This window comes from Pituophis catenifer, unplaced genomic scaffold (genome assembly GCF_029215685.1).
Source record: "Pituophis catenifer annectens isolate HBS135680 unplaced genomic scaffold, rPitCat1.0.hap2 SCAF_15, whole genome shotgun sequence".
Classification (NCBI taxonomy): Eukaryota; Metazoa; Chordata; class Lepidosauria; order Squamata; family Colubridae; genus Pituophis; species Pituophis catenifer.
In genome coordinates, this window is record NW_027256895.1 from 17,721,694 (window position 1) to 17,747,682 (window position 25,989).

The following is a 25,989-nucleotide window of genomic DNA, read 5'->3' on the forward strand; positions in this document are numbered from 1 at the left end:
TGTTTGCCTATTATTTCTCATCTATAATATCATGACAGGCACAAAGGTGTTTCTGAGAACAATATGGCTTTGTATCGATTCCATAGTCTCAACTATGTCTAACATGCATCAGCTGTCAAAGCAGGTACTGACTGAAACAAAAACTTCTTAAGCAAGGCATTCATTTTTATAACTGAACTTCTCCCAGTGCACAATTGCTGTAAATTAAAATGAACTATGTAAAGCAACAAAATTATGAATTATTAACTATGATGATCTGCCAAGGTATATGGAACACTGTTACCTTCCCAATGAACTGCTACCTATTTATCTACTCGTATTTGCATACTTTCAAACTGCTAGATGGATGGGATCTGGGGCAAGGAAAGGAGCTCACCCAGTCATGCAACATTCAAGTATCAAACCTTGAATCAAACATTCAAGTATCAAACCTGGGCTTTCAGCTTTCCACTGAGGCATTGCAGGTCCCCAAAGCAACATAAAATTGTGAGAAAGAAAAAGTATGTTAAAATTACAAGAAGGAGAGATTATATGAATGGACTATGTAGCCACACAAAAAGTAATTCATCAATTTTTTTTCAAGTTTTATAAATTCTTCCCTATCATTTTTCTTAGCTAACATATGGCTCTGCTCCAGTCATGGATAAAGAGACTCAGGCAGTTTTCTTCCAACAAATGCTTCCAAATGAATCTCACCAACATAGGGGTCTCCTCCAGCTATTGCTCTATTTTAGATGGATCTGGATTGGAGTTCTTGCTGTGAATGATGACAATGGAGAGAAATTTGTACACGAGGTCTTTCCCATGTTTTCCCAGCATGGCATCTGTTTTGATTTCATACAAGAGTTCACCAATGTAGCTTTTTACAGTGATTTTACTGATGTAGTAGATGAAGGAGTCCAAATATACCGAGTTCTGATGAAAAGCACAGCCAATGTGATAATCTTGTATGGTGAAAGTAGGTCCATGTCTACCCTAAGAACATTCCTCCAGTTTTCAGAAGTGGAGGATATTCTAAGGAAGACAAAAATCTGGTTGATAACAGCTCCGACAGATTACACCTCAGTTTCCTTTCACACATCTTGGGATATCCATTTCCTGCAAGGTGCTTTATCCTTTGCAATTCACACAATGGAGATCCAAGACTTCCAGAAATTTATTGAAAGCATAAATCCAAGGAATGATCAACACGATCATTTTCGGAAAGACTTTTGGGAACAGGTGTTCAATTGTTTGTTCTCCCATTCTGTGACAGAGAAGTCTGAGAAAAAATGTACTGGACGGGAGAGGCTTGAGACCCTTCCTACATCTGTGTTTGAAACACTCATGAGTGGCCAGAGCTACAACATTTACAATGCAGTCTATGCTGTGGCACATGCTTTGAAATCTCTGTATTTATCCAAGTCCAGACACAGAACAATAGTGAAAGAAGGAAGGAAACAATTTCACAATCATGTGTTGTGGCAGGTAAGACTTTCAGCAGAGAAATGCAGAAACCTGAAAGGATTTATATTCTTGCAGTCATTTGGTCTTTATAATTTAAATCCTTCCCTCCTCCACCATTCAGTCAGAACCAAAGAATCTTCTTGGTTGAGAAGCAAAATGTCTTCAAGGAAAAACAATCCCGTTGCCTTTTGAAAAAGCAACTATTAACTTGGGTCAACTATGTCCGGGATGAGTGATAATCTCCATAGTCAATATTCTGTAAGGGTATCAAAATAAGGTCGAAAAGTTAAATGAAACAACGTCTTAACCAGCTGAAATATTTATATCATCGTATTGAAATGACAAAAGGCATTCTACAAAATTATGAACACCTCTCTTAGAATTAGCTTCTGTCCATTAAAGTAACTGCCATTTCAGCCTATAAGTAAATGGAGATACTAAGCAAGCAAGCAAGTAAGTAAATGCTACCTCTTGATCATGGGTGTCAAATTCGCGGTGTCATGTTTCCATCACGTGATGTATTGGTCTACTGTGGCAAACTGCCAAAGGCAGTTCAGAAAGTTCAGAAGCAGAAGATGCCGACAAGAAATAAATGCAGTAGGACAAGAAACAAATCTATCAATGTTGTTTTCCGACAAAGAACTCTAGAGCCATTGGTGGTCTTTTAGGACTTATGGGAGGGGCCAATCATCTCTTGGCCTTATTCCCAAGTCATCCTTTTTGCTTTAGCTGCTTTTGCCTTCTGGTAGCTCTTCTCATGCATGCATTAGGAACAGGCTCCTCCTGTTCCTCTGCCTCTCTGCTGTCAGCCTCTGGAGGCTCCAGAGTCCGCACATCACTCCCAGATGGCCCTGGCCCCATCTCTGCCTCCGACGTAGAGCCCTCATCCGGGCATTCCCCAGCCTCCAGGACTGGCCCATGTTCTTCCTCAGCCTCCTCACTGCCCAACTCCATTGCCAGCTCCGCAGGCTGCTGACGGACCAGGCATTTCCTGATGAGGATCTTCTCACGTAAACCATAAGTGGAGGAGGAAGGGGTGATAATATTTTGACATCCTTACTTAAAAAAGAAGCAGATACTGGAATCGTCCTTTTCCATCAAGGAGAATGTTTCATAGGCCATTTGAGACTCACCTGCATTTCTACATATAGATATTCACAACAACAATGTATACTATAACAATGTATAATTTTAGAGCAGATGAATGAAAAAGAAATGGAACAAGTTTATATGCTTCCAGAAACAAGATTCTAGAACAGGGGCATCAAACTCGAGGCCCGCAGACCAGATTTGGCCTGCGGGGTGCTTAGATCTGGCCCCCGGTGCCTCTCCCAGGGAAAACGGAGCTCAAGAGCCTGTTTTTGCTGGCACAGCACTCGGACCACAGGTGCCCCCGACAAGTGTCAGGGTTCCAAGTAATACCCCCAATGAAATCAAACTCTGAGGGTTGAATTTCCTCAAAGCTAATTTTTTTTATAAGTTATTTTATTTTTATTTTTAAACAAACAAGTCATCATTAATCAATCAGTGTATCATCTGGGTACAATTTTTTTTGTGTCATTATATTCAACATTTATCATCATTTTCTTAGTACATATTTATCTTTCTTCTTACATTTAAATTTAATATATTACAACATATTTTCCCCATGTTTCTTATTTTTACATTGTCTATTGTCTATATTCAATCTCTATCCATTGATAAAATTGCCCCCATATGTTGTAATACTCTGATTCTTCCTTCTCTCTAATTGCTAATGTTAATCTACTCATTTCTGCACATTCTAATATTTCCTTAATTAGCTCTCCCTTTGTAGGAATTTTTTCTGCTTTCCAATTTTGTGCAAATACCATTCTTGCTGCCATTATTACAGGTATAATCAAATATGTATTTTCTTTACTAAATTTCTCTGGTAAGATACTCAATAGGAACAGTTCCGGTTTAAGATCAATGTGTTGCTGTATCATTTTCTCTAACCAAATTTGAATTTTTGCCCAATAATTTCTCACTTCTGGACATGTCCACCACATGTGATAGTACGATTCCGATGTCTGGTGGCATTTCTAACATTTAGTTGATTTATCTTTGAACATTTTTGCCAATCTTTCCGGTAATGTGTGCCTTCTATAAAACATTTTATACAAATTCTCTTTATATGCTGTAGCCATTGTTAATTTGTAATTTCTTTCCTGTAATTGCTGCCATTAACAGTATCTAATTCTATTGTATATCCAAAAAAATTTGCCCATTCTATCATTGTTTCTTTTACTTGTTCTTCTAATTTAACTCCAAGTAAATAACTATATAATTTTTTTATCATTTTCTTATCTGTTCCTATGAGTATCTCATCCAATTCTGTCATCTCCAAGTAAAAACCATATAACTTTGCATCTTTTTCATATCTCAATTGTATTTGCAGTTGTATATACCACTCCATAATCATCACTTGTTCTACTAGTTCTTGTTTTGTTTTCAATTCCTCCTTTTCTGATAAAATATCTTTATATCTGATAATATTCCCCATATTAATAATATTTGGATGTACTAACACTTCTATTATTGAAAGCCATGTTGGTATTTTCAAATAATGTTTTTCTCTAACTTTCTCCCATACTAATAATAAAGCATTACTTACAAAGTGTCTTTGAAAATAGCTGTGAATCTTATTTTTCCCATACCATAAAAAAGCATGCCAACCTAATTGTAAATCATGCCCCTCCAAAGTCAATAACCTTGTATTTCTTAATACAATCCATTCCTTCATCCATGATAATGCTGCTGCTTGATAGTATAATTCCCAGTTTGGTAGTCCAAATCCTCCCCTTTGTCTTGCATCTTGTAACATTTTCATATTGATTCTCACTTTTTTCCCCTGCCATATAAATTTCATTATTGTTCTATTCAGGTCTTCAAAATATTTTTTTTCAGTTTTATTGGTATTGTTTGAAATAAAAACAACAATCTAGGTAATATAGTCATCATAATTTCAGCTATTCTTCCCATTAATGATAATTGCAAATTTTTCCATCTCTCCAAATCCATCTCCATTTGTCCTTTCAATTTATAGTAATTATCTTCTTTAATCGTTACACACCTTGCTGTTAGTTGTATTCCTAAATACCTTACCTTTTTAGTAATCTGAATATCTAGTTTCTCCATTAAATCCCTTTTCTGTTTCTCTGTGATATTTTTCACCAATATTTTTGTTTTATCTTTATTGATTTTCAACCCTGCTACCTCTCCATATTCTTCTATTTTTTCTATCAGTTTTGGTCCTACTTCTTGAGGCTCCTCTAAAATAAACACTAGATCATCTGCAAATGCTTGTAGTTTGTATTCTTCTTTTTTAATTTTCATCCCTTTTATCTCTTCATTTTGTCTTATATTTCTTTTTAGCACCTCTAATGTCAACACAAATAGCGATGGGGATAGAGGACATTCCTGCCTTGTTCCTTTCATAATATTAACCTTCTCTGTCATATCTCCATTTATTATCACCTTTGCAGATTGCTTACTATAAACTGCCTCACACTATCAAAAGCCTTCTGTGCATCTAGAAACATCAATGCCATTTGCTTTTCTGGGTGTACTTCATAATATTCCAAAGTATTTAAGATTGTCCTCATATTGTCTCTGATCTGTCTCTTTGGTAAGAAACCATTTTGATCAGTGTGAATAAATTCATTTAACAATCTCTTCAATCTATTCGCCATTATTGATGCAAATATTTTATAATCTTCATTTAACAAGGAGATCAGTCTATCATTTTTAACTTCTTGTAAGTCTGTGTCTTCTTTCAGTATAATAGTAATATATGCTCTTATACTGAGTTGGGTATTTTTGCATTTACTAAAAGTTCATTAAATACTTCCAATATTGTATTACTTATTACATCCTGTAATATTTTGTACAACTCTGCTGGCAAACCATCTGGACCCGGTGTTTTACCATTCTTTTGTTTTTTAATCCCCTCTGTTAATTCCATCATCGTTATTCTTTCTTCCAAAGCTTTCTTGTATTTTTCTGGTATTTTAGGTAATTCAGACTTTTCTAAGTATTGCTTTATTTTCTCTTCAGATATTATCTTTTGTTTATAGAGTTTCTCATAGTATTTCTGTACTATTTTCTTCTTTTCCTCATTTTGATAACATAAAGTTCCTTCCTCATCCATTAATTGATTAATAAGTTTTTTTCTCTCTCTCTCCTTTTTCATTTTTTAAGCCAACCATCTACCTGGCTTATTAGCATTTTCAAAAAAAAAAATTGTTTGGACATCTTTATTTTATTTGCCAAGTCCTCTTTTTCAATTAAATTCATTTCATGTTTTCTCAAATACATTTGATTTTTAATCCTTTTATTTTGCGTGTTTTTTTGTAATTCTATCTCTAACTTCTTGTATTCCTCTTCCAATTTTTTTGAGATTGTCTTTTCTTTTTATTTCTTTTTCCCAAATAAGTCATTGCCAACCCTCGAATGTATGCTTTTCACTGTATCCCACACATTTTGCAATAAGGTATCTTCCTTTTAATTTCCCTGAAAAAGAAAACCAATTCTTTCTCCATATATTGTTGAAATTCTTTTTCATTTAATATTGTTTGATTCAAAGTCCATCTTAATCTCTTTCTTTGTCCCTTCCATGTGATTGTAATTGGGTTATGATCTGCCCAAATGCTTGCTTCAATATTTATATTTTGCACATGAACTAATAAATCAATTGAGATCCACATCATATCTATTCTGGACCATGACCTATGTCTATTTGAATAAAATGTATACTGTTTTTCCTTCAGATGCCTTTCTCTCCAGGTATCTTGAATGCCTAGTTCCTCTACCATTGTAAAAAAAGCTTTTAGAAGTGTTTTTCTAGGCTTGTTAATCATTGTCATCTTATAGGCCAAATCAACTTCTGTTATCACATTAAAGTCTCCCATCATGCAGATATTTTCATACTCAAATTCTATTATTTCCCTATGTAATTTTCCATAAAATTCTTCTTGATTTTCATTCGGTGCATATATTGCCACAAGAGTACATAATTATATTGTTTATAATTCACTGTTAATTCCACTATAAGGAATCTCTCTTCTTCATCAGTAAATATTTGTTTCAGCTCTAATTTCTTTTTAATATACAATACTACATCTCTTTTACTTTGATGTGTCAATGCAGAAAATAATTCTCCCAATTTTGGATATTCCAATAGTTTTTTGTGTTTTTTTATTTTTTATTTTATTTGATTTATATGCCACCCTTCTCTGGAGACTCAGGGTGGCTTACAATGCGTTAAGCATAGCCTTCATACTTTTGTATATTTATACAAAATCAGTTTATTGCCCCCACAATCCGGGTCCTCATTTTACCTACCTTAGAAAGGATGGAAGGCTGAGTCAACCTTGAGTCTGGTGAGATTTGAACTTGCAGTAATTGCAGACAGCTGATGTTAATAACAGTGCTGTAGTCTGCTGCGCTACCAGGGCTCCTTGTTGTTGAATATGAACTTCTTGTAAACATATTAAGTCCATTTTTAGTTTTTCCAATTTATTAAGAGTTCTTTTTTCTTTTTACTGCTGAATTTAGACCATTAATATTTATTGATATTGTTTTTATTTCTTCTTCCATGCTTTAATTATTACTAGTTTTTGCCGAACTTGTCATTCTTAACTTTCTTTGATCTTTAGGGTCTTTTAACCTTGCTCCTTCTCTTATTGCTCTTTCTTCTTGTTCTCTTGCCATCTCTCTTTTTTGTTCTTCTTTTTCTTTTACCACTTCTTCCTGGACTCTAATCTCTCTTTCCTCTCTTGTTCTTTCCTCTTCTTGAAACCCCAAATATTGCTCATAAAATAGTTCCGCTTTCTCTATAGACTGCTCCTGCCAGTACACTAATATTCCTTCTGGTATTAACCATCTGAAGTTTACTCCTTTTTTAATTAGACCTTTTGTCAAGAATTGATATTCTCTTCTCAAATCTTTTACCCTTCTGGGTATCTGTTTCAACACCACTATCTCTCTACCTTTATATTTTATAGGAGTATTCCTTTCTGTCTGTAATATTTCTGTTTTTATTGCCTTCTTGGTGAACCTTACATGCACCTTTCTTGGTAGTTTATTTCTCATTACATATCTTGTGTGTACTCTAAATATCTCATCAATCCCATTTAATATCTTTTCTTTGGTTTCCTTCATCATTTCTGCCAATATCTCTGCCATAACTTCAGCCAGTTTCTCCCCCTTTTCTTCTTCTATATTTTGAAATCTTAGATAAAAATATGCATGATCCATCTCAAGGGAAATAATTGTCTTTTCCTGATTTTTATCAATTGTTGTAAGTCTATCATTCATCTCTCCCACTCTTTTTTCTGTTGATTCTGCTTTTTCTTCCACTTTTTGTATTCTTCCTTCATTCTTTCCAATCATCCCCTTGACATCTTTAAGCTCCCCTTCTACTTTTCCCATTCTCTCATCCAATTTACTTATTATTTCTTTGAGGTCTTCATGTAAGGCCTGTATCATGTTTGTTTGTTTTTATTTCCAATTGCATGGCCATATTGTCCAATGTTCTTTGAGCCACAGAACTGGAAGTTGTAGCTGTGGATGGTAACTGTGTTGTTGTCTTCTTCATCTTGTCGCGTCTTAACACTGTAATCCACCAGGTTTGTAATCCAAATACAGCTTTGATTTATAATCCAAATATCTAATCCACCCCATTGGATGGATTGGCAAAACAAGCAAGCAAGCAAACAAACAAACAAACCAAGGGAAAAGGGAAAAAAGAAAAATAACAAAAATAAACGATGAAAAGCTCAATCAACCCAAAAACCAAAAATGCAAGGGAGGAAGAAAAGAAAACCAAATAAAAACCAAAACCAAAAACTCCAAAACTTCTCACTCTTCAGATTCTTCTTACCTTAATCCAAATTTTAGAACATCCAGAAAAGCAACCATCCAAAAGGAAAAACAATTAAAAAGAGGGGGGGGAATTATTCATGTATTCACGTCTTTTTACGAAACGTAAAAAGACAAAAATAAAAATGCAAACCCGACTCTGATTAAAAAAAAAAAGAATAAAAAAGGTGTAACAAAAAATCAACTATTAGAGCAGAACCAAAAACATATATATATATATATATATATATATATATATATATATATATATATATATATATATATACATACATATACATACATACATATATATATATATATATATATATATATATATATGCATATTCTTTCTAGCCAGGTTTTACCTATGTAAACTTAGTTGTTCTTCAGCCCTAGGTTCTGTGAAATCTCATTCACAAGTTCTTGGGCCCTTTTTCTGCTGACAAACTGCAACTCTGTGTTGCTTCCTGGGAGAGGAAGCAACACAGAGTTGCAGTTTGTCAGCAGAAAAAGGGCCCAAGAACTTGTGAATGAGATTTCACAGAACCTAAGGCTGAAGAACAACTAAGTTTACATAGGTAAAACCTGGCTAGAAAGAATATGCACATAAAAGCCTATGAAAAAAGAAAAAAGATATATATATATATATATATATATATATATATATATATATATATATATATATATATATATATATATATATATATATATATATATATATATATATATTTTAAGAGTTAACAAATATAATCCCAAACCAAAAACAAAGAAAAAAAATCACGCAGTCAAGGCTATATGCAAAGTGTCTTTCTTATGTTTCTTCTTGCACAAACTTCAAAAAGCAGCTTGTGTTAAAGATAACACTCTCAATATGCAACTCTCCACCAGGCACACCAGTTTCTTATCAGTTCCACCAAGAGTCTCAAGGTCAGTCCTCTTATTCATCTTATTCAGTTTGTACGAAACAATGTCTTTTCACTGGTGCCTCAAGATGTCACTGCAATTCACTTTCACTCAAGGAGTGAAAAAGGAAAAGTTTTGTAACAATAGCGCATTCAATCATTTAAACTCAATTTCCATTTCAAAAGTTAAAAAATACTCCTTCAGGCTTTCTGCTCTAATTCCCTTGTTTCCCAAATCAATTCTACTAATTCATTCAATTTTCTTCTTCCATTTGAGCCAATCCACTTTCTTCGTCACTAAACTGCTGAAGGCAGAGAGCCAGCACATGCCCACTATCCCCTCCTCTCCTTGTGCCATTTCTTTCTCTTCAAACTATTTTCAGGGATTTATGAAATGAGACATATATTTAAAAGTGTTTAAAAAGCAAGCTTCTCACCCAGATGATTCCACTTCTTTTACTTCTCCACTTCAGATGTAACCGCCCCAGCTTTGTAGCAGCTCTCAATGGCTGCTTTCTGACCAGCCAGGGAATTTGCAGTTTCCCTGTGCTTGCCAGTCTGTGCCTCTCTCATTCACCATCCCTATAGGACAGCTTCAGCCAAAAAAGACCCCCAGGTGGCTGTGATATCGATGATCGTTTAGGAACCCTGAAGAAAGCATCATTTCTCTGTGGACGCTGGCCATGCCCCCCTCAAAGCTAATTTTTATTAGAGATGTCATATTGGCCCATCTGGAAAAACCTGGATCTGTGAGCTTCTGGGTTTTCTCCACCCAAAAGAAAGTTCAAGTCCCTGCCCAGCATCCACATGTCCATCATACGATCCAATCAGGCACCATCCAAATCTGAAGGTGCTACCCAGTCACTTCTTCACAGCTGCAGGGCAAAGTGGCCTTGACTTTCTGGAAAGAATGTTATTTATTTATTTATTTATTTATTTATTTATTTATTTATTTATTTATTTATTAGTTTGATTTATATGCCGCCCTTCTCTGGAGACTCAGAGAGGCTTATGATAATCTGTTTTAACTAATTATAGGAATCAGATGATAGATTGCAGTTTTATAAAATTTTCACTAGGGTTATATTTTCTAATCACATATTAATAATATTTTAATTTTATTTTAGTAATGTGAAATTTTGGAATTTCTAATTTGTCTCTTTCTCCCTCTTTACATTTCTATATTTCAGCTTCATTCTTTTCTGAAAGGTATTACATTCAATAACAGTGTTGGAGAAAAAATCTCCCTTGATAAAAATGGAGAATTCATTGGTGGATTTGACATTATTAACTGGATCACATTCCCAAACCAGTCCTTTCTTAGGGTCAAAGTTGGAATGGTAGATCCTACAGCTCCAGCAGACAATTTCTTCAATATCTCCATAGATTCCATCATGTGGCCAGTAGACTTTAATCAGGTGACCTGTTTGAATCTAGATTGCTCAGCATTCATTTATGTAGCATAAGATATCTTTACCAATGCAATTCCCATAGCATCAGTTTAAAATAATCTAATTACAAATAACTTAGGGAAAGAAAAAAATATATGCAAGAATGCTTAATTTCTAATGTCTGGTTTACAATACTGCACCTTTGATTTTGTTCCCCTGTTAATTATGGATAATCAATTCACTGTTTTTGATGTAAAAGATCCAGTTCAGTGTACTAGATTTTATCAATCTAGGGAGATCAAAATTTTAAAACAATGAGAAAATTTATGTAATCAATATAGATATAGCCTTTAAAGAGTGGGGATGATGGTTATAGGAAAGCCAGCAATTGCAATCATGCTAGATATTCAATGAATTTGTTTGAGAAAAAAATAAATCTCAAAATAATGTCATCACAATACTTCTGTTTATCAATATATTTTTATTCTGTTGATTCTACAGGAACAGTATCCCTCCAAGCAGTTCCTTTACCCTCTGCATCTTAAAATATTCTTTTTTCATTTATTGATAGGCATTACCTCTATCTTTATGTAATGATCCTTGTGAGACAGGATACAACAAGGCCAAGAAAGAAGGGGAGTCATTTTGCTGCTATGATTGCCGTCTGTGTCCAGAGGGAAAAATATCCAAGGTGAAAGGTAGGAACTTTCCAATTATAATGGGACTAGAGTACAACACTTTGCATAATCCACTATATCAATTCCACTTTGTTCTTTTTCAGACATGGATGATTGCTCTCCTTGTCCAAATGATCATTATTCAAACCTCCATCGAAATATATGTATTCCAAAGCGGATCAGCTTTTTGTCCTATGAAGAATCTATGGGGATCAGTCTAACTGTTCTTTCCCTGTGCTTTTCATTGAAGACAACTTTGGTGCTCACAATCTTTGTTAAATATAAAAACACCCCTATTGTCAAAGCCAACAACCGGAATCTCACTTACACTCTCCTTGTTTCTCTCCTGCTCACTTTCCTTTGTGTGTTTTTATTTATTGGAAGACCTGGTAAGATTGTGTGTCTCCTTCGACAACCAGCTTTCGGACTCATCTTCTTTGTGGCGCTTTCTTGTGTATTGGCCAAAACCTTTGTTGTGGTACTAGCCTTCATGGCCACCAAACCCGGGTCGAAACTGAGAAAATGGGTGGGTGGAAGAATAATCAGTTTCATTATTCTTTCCTGCTCCCTTATTCAAATATGTGTTTGTGCTGTGTGGCTGATAACATCCCCACCATACCCAGATTTTGATGCACACTCAATGTCTGAAGAAGTCATCCTGGAGTGCAATGAAGACTCGGTCATGTTCTGCTGTGTTTTGGGCTTCATGGGTTTTCTTGCTCTGGTTAGCTTCTCTGCTGCTTTTCTAGCTAGGAAGTTACCTGACAGTTTCAATGAAGCCAAATTCATCACCTTCAGCATGTTGGTCTTCTGCAGTGTTTGGTTGTGCTTTATTCCAACCTATCTAAGCACAAGGGGAAAATCTGTGTTGGCTGTGGAGATCTTCTCCATGATCTCCTCCAGTGCTGGCTTACTGGGGTGTATCTTTTTCCCCAAGTGTTTTATCATTCTGATGAGACCCGAATTAAACAATAAACATCATCTCATGAAAAGAAAGTTGTAAACCTTTATCTGTTTACTTCTGATTTTGTGTATGTAGTCATATATTTTGATTGTGCTTGGAAATATTTCTTTTGGGAAAATTTTTGTTGGGTAGAACTGATTAAATATACAGCATTCTCTCTGTTCTATTTTTTCCAAAACTGGTGTGTATATGTGGTTGTGTGTGTGTGTGTGTGTGTGTTTGTATTTTTTAGGAGCAAACCAAAATATGTAGTCAGCAAAATATACAAAAAATCCTAATTCACATGTGTCAACTACTGCTGAGAGAACTGAAATGCCTCAGTATCTCATATTTCCTACATACTCTACTAGAAACTAAATATTTGGGAATATATATTTTCTAATTTTCCATCTCATGCTTTTTAGTTCACAAGTTCAAAAATTTCTCAAGGTGTCTCAAATGGTTCTCTTGATAGTCATGTTTAACTTTTTTTTAACGATTTTTTAAAAATATTAGATTTATGTTCATCATTGCTTCTTGATCTGAGAAGTTTTGGTTACAATTGTACTGAATATTTTATTAGTTGCAAAGTTGAAAAAGTTGGGCATATAGTTATCTCCTCTATAATTATAAAATTAACTATGATTATCTATGCACCTGTTCCAAATCCCACAGGATCACAAACCCATGTTGTAAAATGTTATTACCATTCCAATGGCAATCTAAATTATTTGTCAGTTGATCACTGATAAATAGACAATGAAAACCTTCCTTGATAGAATTGAATGACATTAGGTGGATACTGTATCCATATGTGCTCACACTCTGAATGAAGGATTCGTTCCTTAATTATTTATCCACACAACTGGATATTCTGCATTTCACAGGAAATTTATAGGATTTTTAGGCAAGGTCTTGTAAAGTTGCCGTTCAATATTCTGATGAATGAGAAGAAGTAAACAGACAAAGAAGTTGATTGATTATTGGGGTATCAACTATAGTTGTTTTCTTGGTATTGTTACTAGTAACAATGCTTCAAGCAGCACATACGGTTCCTGATATTAATTGCAATGTTGATGATCCTCTTCCTATTCTTCACAAGTACTCTCAGTCTAGAGATTTGACCATTGCTAGTATTATTTCTCAAGTTTATACTTTTTCCAGTCCAATTCGTTTTGATCGTCACCCTTCCAGCGAACTTCAGGATGAAGTGATGTAAGTTGTTCATTTCTTCCCATGTAAGATTTCTACAACACCATTAATTCACATGACACAAAGGACAATTTACTTTGAACTGCTAGAATACACTGTATTCACATATACTGTATCTTCAGCTTTGTAAAAAGGATAGTTTGTATTGTTCTTTATTTTGTTATTCAATTTCTATGATTATTCCAGTATAATGATCTCCCAAAAGTCAACATTCTAAGAGTTATGCTAACAATCCATGAATGAATAAGAGCAAGATCTATTTCTAACAATTCTTAGGTGTTGTTCCTAAGCAAAACTTCCTGTAATAGTTTTATATGGCTTAATATTTAGTTCATTGGGCTTAGTTCTCACTGAAATCTAAAGATCCATAGCCAGAAGTCAATTTTTCACTGAGTTCATACAAGTACCTCAAGCATCTCTGTTGATTGAAAATCACTGCTTAAGGTTTATTAGGGGAGCATGAACCCAGCTATATCCTAAATAATTTCCAAATGATAAACACTGTTGTTCAGGAATACAGATTTGTAATTTTTATGTTTCCATTTTATTTTTCAGTGATAAGCAGAATTATATGTGTATCACACTTTATGAAGTAATGTGATGTAGAACTGAAACATAACAGGTGTTGCAGTGTTTAACAAAGGATTTAATTTTCATGACAGGGTTGTATTTCAGAGTTACCAATATGTCCTGGCCCTGGTTTTTGCTGTAAAGCAGATCAGTGAAGATCTCCAGATCTTGGCCAATGTCACCCTTGGGTTCAACATCTATAATAGCAATTTTAGTCCAAGCTGGACCTTCCTTGCCTCAATGAGACTTCTTTCCATGCACGGCACATTCATCCCAAACTATAAGTGTGACATGGGGAACATTCCCATTGCAGTAATTGGAGGACCTGACATCTGTCTTCACATGTTGAACCTTCTGTCTCTCTACAAAATTCCACAGGTATTCCCAGGATTATATAAATTTCTCTCAGTTCCTATTATAACTAATTGCAATTCTTTAGAAGCACTGTGTTTGGGACAAGGGAAATGTCAGTATGAGGTTAGGCTTTAGGGGTTCAATGAATTCATTATAAGAAATGATTCATGATGTGTAATAGAACGGACAAACGTCTCTCTTTATGAATCATTAAAACAGCTGCATCTTTTGAGCAGAAACTGCTCAAGGCACAGTATTTGCAAAGTATCTGTTGAAAGAAGAAGTATACATTCCAATTTTTTTTTAAATATGTGTAAATATCTTCAGTATCCTTTTTTTAAAAAATTAAAGGTTGTCATTCATTTAGAGAAATGGATACTACATGCTATTTTTATCAATATAAATCATGGTAAAGTATCCATCCTAACTCAATAACTGTTTCATCTGAGGTGTGACAGAGAGCCTCCCCGTCCCCAAATTTGGGAAAGGTGCTCACTCATTGAAATGAAATGAGTTTAGTCATTTGCAATGCAGAAGTGGTCATTTTTCAACCTTAATCTCCTTATGCACATTTTGCAAAAAGGGTCTCCAAACCATTATTCTTAGCTTCTCAGAGGATTGCTGGAGACCATAAAAGGATGGCTAGCTCCCTTATTCCATACTTTGCATGTTTGATATAATGACCCCATTTGGAAGTCCTCTGGAATCTTATATTATATTAGTTAGTTGTTCTTCCACTTCAAGTTGTAGGTATTAGTCTCCAAACCTAAAAGTTTCTGAACAGAACAGAATTTGAGTATATTGAAGAGAACAGTAGTGGCAATGCTAGTGGAAAATATCAAGAATGTTCCTCTAACTTAAAATATATATATGTCAAACACTTAGGTACCAATTGTCCAGTTGATTACTGTCTGAGTCACCCTTTTTTGGCTCAGATGGGATGTTGAAGCCTCTAGCCCAAAATCTTTACACTGTACCACATTCACACAAGCTCTGAATTGAAACCTGGGTTTGAGCATTCTTGATGTTTAGAAAGCAGCAATAAAATTCAGAAGATATACTTTTATTCAGACCAAGAAAAAAGAGACATTAACACGACTTTTGGTTTGGTGTGGTTTCTTTTACAAAATTCTCTAGCTCACATATGGCTCTGCTCCAGTAATGAATAAAGAAACCCAAGATGTATTTTTACAACAGATGTTTCCCAATGAAGCCTTACAACATCAAGGAATCCTTCTGTTGCTGTTATATTTCAGGTGGACATGGATTGGTCTTCTTTCTGTGAAAGATGAAGCAGGAGAGAAGTTTGTACGAGATGTAGTCCCCAAGTTCTCTCAGCATGGAATCTGCTTTGATTTTATGGAATGGTTCCCAAACGTAGCTTTTTACAGTGATTTTATGGAAGTGATGGATAAAGGACTTGAAATATATGAAGTTCTCATGAAAAGCACAACCAATGTGATAATTATTTTTGGTGACCTTCGGACCATGTTAATTTTAAGAACACTTCTCCGTTTTTCAGAAGTAGAAGATTTAGGATTGAAAGAAAAAATCTGGGTTATGCCAGCACAAATGGATTTTACATCAGTATCCCTTAACAGAAACTGGGATGTATGTTTCATCCATGGTGCTTTGTCCCTCTCCTCTAATTCAAAGCAAGTGTTTGGATTCCAGGAATTTCTTCAGAACAGAAATCCAACAACGGAACCACATGATGGCTTTATCAGAGACTTTTGGGAGCAGGTGTTTGATTGCTCATTTCCCAAGTCTAAAAAACGAATTAAAAGGCCTGAGAACCTCTGTACTGGAGAAGAGAAATTGGACACTCTTCCTACTTCTGCTTTTGAACTTAACATGAGTGGCCATAGCTACAATGTGTACAATGCTGTCTATGTCGTGGCACATGCTCTGCAGTCATTGCATTATTCTAAACACAAGCAAAGAAATTGGGTGAATTTGGAAAAGCAGAAGTTTCAGGACCTACAATCATGGCAGGTAAGTCTACAGCAGAGAACATCAAAACAATGTATAGTATTTAACTTTTGACTTAGATCTTGAAAAATTCTTCATAACAAAATCTACTTGGTCTTTTTCTCTAAATTCAATCTGCAAAAAGACACTCAATATTCACAACACAAGCCTAAAAGATACAATAAATTATTATATGCATATCCAAACAAACAAGTCTAAATGCACATATATACAAATGGTATGTCTATATCCAAGAACATTGGGGCCCTGTGACTTTAAACATGCTATTATAAAACCCATCAGTGGACATTAGGAGACACATCATGATGGAAAGATTTCTCTGTGTTCTTCTGTGCAGAATAGAGTTTATTTAATGGTCTCCACCCTGGTATGTTCAATTTGGCATGCCAATCAAGCAATTTGCCAAATGTTTTTTATAATTCTTCACACATGCATAAAACAACATACTTAAACAAATCATGCATCTGAAGAACAGACGCATAATACCTGAAGAAGAGCTGAAGAACAATCCAAGATGAAAAAGATATGATGGCCATGTGCTGGGAAACAAAGTCCAATGAGTGTCCTTCAGAGGTGGTATTCAGCCAGTTCGGACTGGTTCAGCAGAACCGGTAGCAGAAATCATGGGTGTAATTAACTAGTGGAACAGCTTGTCTTCAGAAATCTTGAGTGCTCCATCACTGGAGGTTTTTAAGAAGAGACTGGACAGTCATTTATCTGAAATACTATAGGTTTTCCAGCTTGAGCAGGGGACTGGACTTGAAGACTTCCAGGTCTTCCCTTCCAGCTTTATTCTTATTCTTATTCTTATTCTTATTCTTATTCTTATTCTTATTCTTATTCTTATTCTTATTCTTATTCTTATTCTTATTCTTATTCTTATTCTTATTCTTATTCTATTCTCAGATGTCCTGAACAAGGACTGAAAATTGTCCATGAAGGAAAAGCCTCCTTGAGAGAGCAATGAGAAGATTCAATTTCTACCTATGCAAAAATGCATGTTCTCATCCTGTCATGTCTGAAGAACCACAACTCATCCCAGCTGAAATGTGAATTGTGTAGTTAATGTTTAAGCAATAGCAATAGGATGGAATGCCATTCTCAGTTCCTACATATCAACTTGAGATTTAGCAGAAATGAAATAATTTTACCTTCCCTTTATGATATTTCTATTTCTCTCCAATCTAGCTTTGCCCTTTTCTGAGAAGTGTCTCCTTCAACAATAATGTGGGCGAAAAGATCTCTTTTGATAGATATGGAGAATTTATTGGAGGACTTGATATTATAAATTGGATCACTTTTCCAAACAGGTCATTTTCTAAGGTCAAAGTAGGAAGAATAGATCCATTTTCTCCTCCAGACAAAATCTTCAATATCCATCTGGAGTTCATCACATGGCCAAAAAACTTTAATCAGGTAAGAAGATTTAGGTCATCTGCCCTAAATCTTTTCAGCAAATTTAAAACAAAATAAATCAAAATCCTCAGCCTTTGTTAAAAGTTATTTTTTAGCTTAAACATTGGGTCATAAGCAAATTCCTGGTGCATTTGTTTCCTCTTGTAAGAACAGTCTTGACATTAGGACAATATTTTAATATAAGTAGATATGAAGAGTGAAATATGAGAATTATGAATAAGAATTAAGCATTAATTGGAAAATTAGAGATTGAATGATGATATTTTTAAACATGCATAAAAATATTATGATTAGCAGTGAAATGATAAAATTAAACAATGGGAGATTAGATAATGAAAGAATATAATTTAATGTAAACATGTGTATTAATAGTAGAATCACATGGATTGGAAAGAACATGAACAGATTTATTCTATATGTTTAAATGATTGTGATTGGTACTAGAAGTGTACACTGAAACACTGAACAATGAAAAATGAAGGATGAAACTTTAATATAAATAGATGTGAAGAGTTAAATAAGGGAAATATGAATAACAAAGCAGGAGAAAGATGGAAGATAGAAAAGAAATGTCTTTGAATATTACAGTGACATGGGGGAAAAAGTTAAAATAGAGATAGAAATAAGAGGGGAGTATTTTAAAATAGTCGAAATTGCCTGTCGAAACGTTGGTAGAAAGAAATTTTTTTTAAAATACTGGTAGGATTTTAGCTGAGGTTTTAAAGGACCTTGCAGAGTGCTCTGTAAGGATTTTTAGAAGATTTTAAGCTGGGATTTTAACCAGAATTTTAAACATTTTAATTAACTTATTTACAATGACGTGGGAAAACACCCGAGATTTAATTTTTTTGCACACACACACACACACACACACACACACACACACACACACACACACATAGCCTTGGTAGTACAGGGGTTTAAGGCACCCTGTTATTAAAGCTGGTTATTAAGACCAGCTGCCTGCAATTACTGCAGGGTTCGAATCTCGCCAAGGCTCAAGGTTGACTCAGCCTTTCATCCTTTCTAAGGTAGGTGAAATGAGGACCCAGTTTGTGGGGGCAATAAGATGACTTTGTATAAATATACAAAAGGATGAAGGCTATTGCTGAGCACATTGTAAGCCGCCCTGAGTCTTCGGAGAAGGGCGGCATATAAATCAAATTATATATATATATATATATATATATATATATATATATATATATATATATATATATATATATATATATATATATATATATATATATATGCCACCCTAGATTGGATTGTTGCTGAAATATTTCAATTATTGATCAATCAGTCAATTTTATTATCAACTCTAAAGCATGTGAATGTGAATTCTATGTGTCATCACACCCCACATGTTTTTATTTAATGCAAAATTCCTGATCTGAACTGTAATCTGTAAGTCATATAAGGGCATTCTAGCCATCATTTTGGAATAAAGTATAAAGATCTTATATCCTTCTTTTTTTTCCTATGCTTAGCTACCTTTCAATAGTGTTAGGCTGCAGTTATAGCTCCTATATTGCCCTAACCATGATGGCCAGATATTGATGTGTACAGCATACAGGTTGATGGATATAAAAGTCTATTATAGATTTTCATTTATCTGAAACACCAAATTTTATTATTTATTTATTTATTGGTTCAATTTATATGCCGTCCTTCTCTGGAGACTCAGGGCGCCTTACAATGTGTTAAGCAATAGCCTTCATACTTTTGTATATACCTGCTTAGTAGGGCTTTCCCCCCCCCCCAAGCGGTGTTCTTTTTTATACAAAGTCAGTTCATTCATTCAGTCAGTCAGTCATTCAGTCAGTCATTCATTCCATATAGCTGACCATCTCATTAGAACATACCCTGGCTGGTATAGCACAATTAAATAAAACTACAATATAAAAAGGGGGTTGATGGCCAGGTGGTTAAAGATGCTGAGCTTGTCAGCTGGAGAGCTGACAGCCTGGGTTCAAGACCCGAGCACTGTGTAATGAGTGAGTGCTTGTTTCTGTCCCAGCTCCTGCCCACCTAGCAGTTCAAAAGTGTGCAAATGCAAGTAGATAAATGTCAACCCTGAAGCCATTTTGGAGCATCTTCAGGGCTGCCACAGCAAGGCTGGTTGGAGCTGTGACAATGGGAGCGGGGGAGTAGAGATAGCTGGACTCTTGTATCCAAAATAAAAATTCTTTCTCCTGGAAATCAAGGACATTCCCACCATGTGCTGACAAGGCGTGAACTGAACCCAATTGGAGTGGAGACTGTGACCTAGTTGGAACATGTGATGGACATGTGGACTGGGGGGAAGAAACTTTGAAATTAATTTGGGTGAGGAAAACCCAGGGACCTTCAGAGTCAGGTTTTCATCAGATGTGCCAATATGACGTGCCTAATAAATTTGGACCTTGACCTTGGCCTCAGAGTTTTGATTGCATTGGGTCTGTTACTTGGAACCCTGACAATAAATAGGTATGAGTTTAGTGGCAAGTTGACAGCATTCTGTACTCCTTTGGCTACAGATGGAACCTGTAGCATGCCCTCTCTGTTGGATCTTTATACTATATAGTTTATACTATATTTGAGACACTGAATTTTGAATATTGCCATGTCCAATCCTAGGAACCCTTTAAAGGAATCTTGACATTTTTGTGTGATAACTTTTTTGCGGAGGAGTTGCGTGATATGTTTCATCAATTGTTAATTACATTGAGAGGCATTCCTTCAAGATGACAGCTACTTTTGACCAAAATATTTATCACGTACATATTTTCCCCCCCCCCAAGAATATTGTAGGTTCTAACAGCTATTCTGCAACTCTTTGATTATTAAACCAATAAGTCTTGTCAGTATTTGTCATGCATCCATTTTAAAATGTTGATTTTGCAGCATGGAGTAAATCTCAAATCTATCTATCCTTCTATCCATTTGAATGCTAATATGTTATTCTTATTTTTGCGAGAATAGGCTTACCCCATTTCTTTGTGTAATGATCATTGCCAGAGAGGCTTTCGGAAGACCAAGAAGGAAGGAAAGCCATTTTGTTGTTATGATTGCCTTCCGTGTCCAGAAGGGAAAATTTCAGCTAAAATGGGTAAGAGATATTAGAATAGAATAGAATAGAATAGAATAGAATAGAATAGAATAGAATAGAATAGAATGGAATGGAATGGAATGGAATGGAATGGAATGGAATGGAATGGAATGGAATGGAATGGAATAACAAGTTGGAAGGGACCTTGGAGGTCTTCTAATCCAACCCTCTGCCCAGACAGGAAACCCTACACCACTTCAGACAAATGGTTATTTAACATCTTCTTAAAATTTCCAGTGTTGGAGCATTCACAACTTCTGCAGGCAAGTTGTTCCACTGATTAATTGTTCTAACTGTCAGGAAATTTCTCCTGAGTTCTAAGCTGCTTCTGTCCTTGACTAGTTTCCACCCATTGCTTCTTGTTCTACCCTCAGGTGCTTTGAAGAATAGTTTGACTCCCTCTTCTTTGTGGCAGCCCCTGAGATATTGGAACACTGTTATCATGTCTCCCCTAGTCCTTCTTTTCATATCATATAATGTGCAGAGGGTTCTTTTAAGAGAAAACTAAGTAATGAAAGTGAATCAGCTTCTGAGCAGTTGTCTAGACAGGCAGCGGTGGGTTTCCAATATTCTTACCGCTGGTTTGCCGCACACGTGCATACTCACTTCGTGCACGCACTTTCTGTGCATGCACCCGGCCTTCCAAACATGCACTTTGCTTGCTCGTGCACCTTCCACACATGTGCCTGGCCTAGAAAACATGTCTAAATTGGATGTCATAGAGCTGGGGCAGGTGGGTGGGTGGGTGGGTGGGCCCACCCGCAGGCACCACTACCAGTTTGCCTGAACCAGTATGAACCGGCTGAATACCACTTCTGTAGATAGATATGCAATCCTCTCACTTGTGAAATTATTCATAATAAAAAAGTGCATGGATTGATAAAGATGCACTTCAGATAAAAGCACAGGGGAGAGGCAGAAATTCACTATGAAGTACAAGGAGAGAATGGGACATAAAATAGATAGCAATAGCACTTAGAATTATATACCACTTTATAGTGCTTTGCAGCACTCTCTAAGTGGTTTACAGAGTCATCATATTGCCCCCAACAATCTGGGTCCTCATTTTATTGACCTCGGAAGGGTGGAAAGCTGAGTCAACCTTGAGCCAGTCAGGCTCAAAGGACTCAAACTCCTGGCAGTGAGCAGAGTTAGTCTACATATTAACCACTGTGCCACCAGAGCTTTGAGCTTTGAGTTTCCTATTGAGATTTCAGTGCCTGGATTCTTCCCTGACCATTATGGAGTAAATTTCTAAGAAAAATGCCATTTTAACCAATCTTTACTTCTGCTAACTACATGGATAGGTGCATATATTTTTGGCAATATCTGTGAAGTGGTTTGACTGTGTCTTTTTTCTGAGACTGAGAGGCAGTTAATGGCCCAACGTCACCCAACTCTTTTTCATCTGAAAAGGGAGGACTGGAATTCACATTTTCCCTACTTTTAGACAATCCATCTTTAAGCACTTCAGTCAAATCAAAGGTCCCTATAGTATTAAGTGAATAAGCTTGCATTTGACCATCACTGTGAAGTGTCTGGATCAGAACCAGTGGTGGAATTCAATTTTTTTTACTACCTATTCTATGGCCATGGCTTGGTGGGTGTGGCTTGGTGAGCATGGTAGGGGAAGGATACTATAAAATCTCCATTCCCAGCCCACTCCAGGGGAAGGTTACTTCAAAATCTCCACTTCCTCCTGATCAGGTGGGACTTGGGAGGCAGAGAATAGATGGGGGTGGGGCCAGTCAGAGATGGTATTTACTGGTTCTCCGAACTACTCAAAATTTCCGCTACCAGTTCTCCAGAACTGGTCAGAATCTGCTGAATACCACCTCTGATCAGAGCTTTCTAGTATGATTTTCAATCATCCCTGGCCAAAATATCTTTAAATCAGAGTTTTTCGGTATTATACATCTTGTACAAATTGCACAGACCCAACTCTGTGTCTGGTTGCATACAATTTGGACAAGAGGATAAGTTAGCATGACTATTTTTTATTCCTCCCATTGATGCCATGGTTATTGGGAGACTGAGAGATTATTTCCCATGTTATTTCCAGCAGATTTTGTTTGGGCATTTATTTGTTTCTTTAGTCTCGTTTTCATTTTCACATTTCAGCCTGAGTGCCTTGTCATGTTCTGTGAATGGGTCACAGGCTATAAATAGATTTGGGGTGGTTAGTTTAGGCACAGATAATTGTTCTCGAGTTCAAGGTCAATACAATACAAAGTACGTCATGGCCATGTTCCGTCAATACAGGACATATAATGATTAGTGTAACAGATTATAAATTGATTTTTGATTGTTGTTTTTAGATACAACTGACTGTTCTCCATGTCCAGAAGATCAATACCCAAATCACAACAAAAATTCCTGCATTCCAAAAGTCATAACATTCTTATCATATGAAGACCCTCTGGGAATAAGTTTGGCTGTTTGTGCTCTTTCTTTTGCTTTCATCACATCTTACGTGCTCAAGTTCTTCATTAAACACAGAGACACTCCCATTGTCAAAGCCAACAACAGGAACCTCACCTACATTATCCTCATCTCACTTCTACTCTCTTTCCTTTGTGTTTTGTTATTTATTGGGAGACCAAATGAAATTGTGTGTCTTCTTCGACAACCAGCTTTTGGCATTATCTTCTCAGTGGCAGTTTCCTGTTTGTTGGCCAAAACCATTGTGGTTGTCTTAGCATTCATGGCTACCAAGCCTGGGTCCAAAATGAGGAGATGGGTGGGGAAGAAAATGGTGAGCTCCATTGTATTTTCCTGCACTCTTGTTCAAGCCATCATTTGTGCTTCATGGCTGATGACATTCCCACCATACCCAGATTCTGATAAACATTCAGTGTTTCAGGAAATTGTATTAGAATGCAATGAAGGATCGGTGACCATATTTTACTGTGTCTTGGGTTTTATGGGGTTCTTGGCCATTGTCAGCTTCTCTGCAGCTTTCCTAGCCAGGAAATTACCTGACAGTTTCAATGAAGCCAAATTCATCACATTCAGCATGTTTGTCTTCTGCTGTGTCTGGTTGTCCTTTGTTCCAAGCTACCTGAGTACCAAAGGAAAATATATGGTGGCTGTGGAGATCTTCTCCATTTTATCTTCCAGTGCTGGTTTACTGGGTTGTATCTTTGCCCCCAAGTGTTTTATCATCTTGTTCAGACCTGATCTAAACAGCAAGCATTTGCTCATGAAGAGATAATTTTTAAATCCTGAAAAATTATTACCAGTAACTAATGCAAATTCTTTTGGAATGGGATGAGGTCAAACAACTCAAAGTCCATCGACTTGTCATCATACCAGATTGTGCTGCATTAAGACAAATCAAAGTACTTTTACTACAACTTGATCAGCTCTATTATATTTATTATATAATAGAGAAGAAAAGATATAATCCTTGATTTAGAACCATTTGTTTTGTGATCATTCAAGGTTATGACAGCACTGAAAAAAATAACTTACAAGCGATCCTCACATTTACTATTGTTACAGCATTCCAGACCTTCCCAAGTGATTTCTGACATTTTTGTCTTTGAGGGAAGCTGGCTTAATTTAACAACTTTATGCTTCACAACTGGGATGATTCATTTAAGACCATGGCAAAACTGAGAGTAAAATTGGGAGTGACTCACTTAACAACTGCCTTACTTAGGAATAGAAGTTCCACTCATAATTATGGTTGAAAATTGAGAATTAGTTGCAATGTGACTGCTCTAAACATATTTACATTGATTTTCAATATTCTAAGTAGTGAAGATAATAAGGCATTTTCAAAGTCTGCTAGAATTCTAGTGTCATTATAGATATTGTATCTCTGGAAGGCATCAAGATATTGTCTATGTCTGCACTAATTCAGAAGTATAGGAAGAATTAATTTATATTCCAATTGTAAAGCATGCACTTATATAAAACATTTGACATTTGTACATCAGAATGGGAAAATCAACTTTGTAGTAAGATTTTTGCCTGTATTAAAGCTGCTTACAATTATCCAAAGAGCTGGACTAATGGAAACAGACACTTAAGCATCTTTAAGTCAGGATGCTTAAGAGTCTGTTTCCATTAATCCAGATCTTTGGATATTGAGCAAAACTCAAAAATTTGCAGTGAAGTGATGACATGTAGAAAAGAGAGCACTATTTTATTTGTCGTTACTTGTAGTTTCAATCTCCAGAATTGAGAAGTCAGTATTTAATTCTTTGAGTACTCTGAGAATTCAGTAATTAATTATTTGGAAAGCATATGTCTGTATTGTATACAACCTATTAAGTTTACAAATGGGCACATGTGCTTGCTTTCCTTGTAAATTATCATTTGAGATATTGAAATATCCAAGATATAAAAATGCTCTCAAGATTCCTCAGCATTTTCTCCCTCAGGGAAGGCTTCAAGCCATGATTTTGAAAAGAATACCAAATCCCATTTTTCACAATCTATCTTCTAGATGTGCCAGGTTATGGCTATAACTACCATCATGGCATAGCAGTGATAATCATTATCTACTGTACATGCAATAGACATGATTCTAGTTTATTGTCAATCTACATCTCTTTCCAAATGAAATCATTACAATATTATGCTGCTGGACATTAATCCATTTCAAAACTGTAGATTCTACAAAGTGATTGACACCCCTACAAATTGTTATTTTTGTAATGCTCCAATATGCCTCTGCTTCATTTGTAGATAGACATTCTCTTTCTTCGCTTAATACATTAACTTCTCTATAGTAATATATTGCCCAACTTTTGTTGTTGCTCTAAATCAGGGTTGTCAAACTCCCAATGTCACGTCGTCACGTGACATATCACAACTTCCCCCCCTTTGCTAAATCGGGGGGGGGGGAGAGATGTCCAGCATGTGACATATCTGTCCCACGAGCTGCAAGTTTGACACTCCTACTCTAGATTGTTGGCTACAGTCTCCCACAAGTCTGGGTCTAAAATGAGGAAATGACTGGAGGAAGTGAGGTCCATTGTATTTTACTGCTCTCTTTTCAAGCCACCATTTGTGTCCCACAGCTGATCACATTCCCATCATTCCCCACATTTTTATAACCATTTAATATTTCAGGAAATTGTAGTGGAATGCAATGAAGGAT

The 25,989-nt window shown here is 35.8% G+C and overlaps 2 protein-coding genes across 2 annotated transcripts; both read left to right on the forward strand.

Moving 5' to 3' along the window:
* The first annotated feature begins 9,199 nt into the window (after nt 1-9,199).
* On the forward strand, nt 9,200-12,301 carry LOC139324501 (vomeronasal type-2 receptor 116-like). The gene is made up of 4 exons (XM_070954213.1): nt 9,200-9,255; nt 10,459-10,648; nt 11,193-11,319; nt 11,403-12,301. Exons 1-4 carry the CDS (start codon nt 9,200-9,202, stop codon nt 12,299-12,301), a joined length of 1,272 nt encoding a protein of 423 aa, XP_070810314.1.
* A 3,648-nt stretch (nt 12,302-15,949) lies between these two features.
* LOC139324998 (vomeronasal type-2 receptor 26-like) lies at nt 15,950-24,090 on the forward strand. Its single transcript, XM_070954785.1, has 4 exons — nt 15,950-16,372; nt 17,558-17,785; nt 20,750-20,876; nt 23,195-24,090. Exons 1-4 carry the CDS (start codon nt 15,950-15,952, stop codon nt 24,088-24,090), a joined length of 1,674 nt encoding a protein of 557 aa, XP_070810886.1.
* Nucleotides 24,091-25,989: the final 1,899 nt, after the last annotated feature.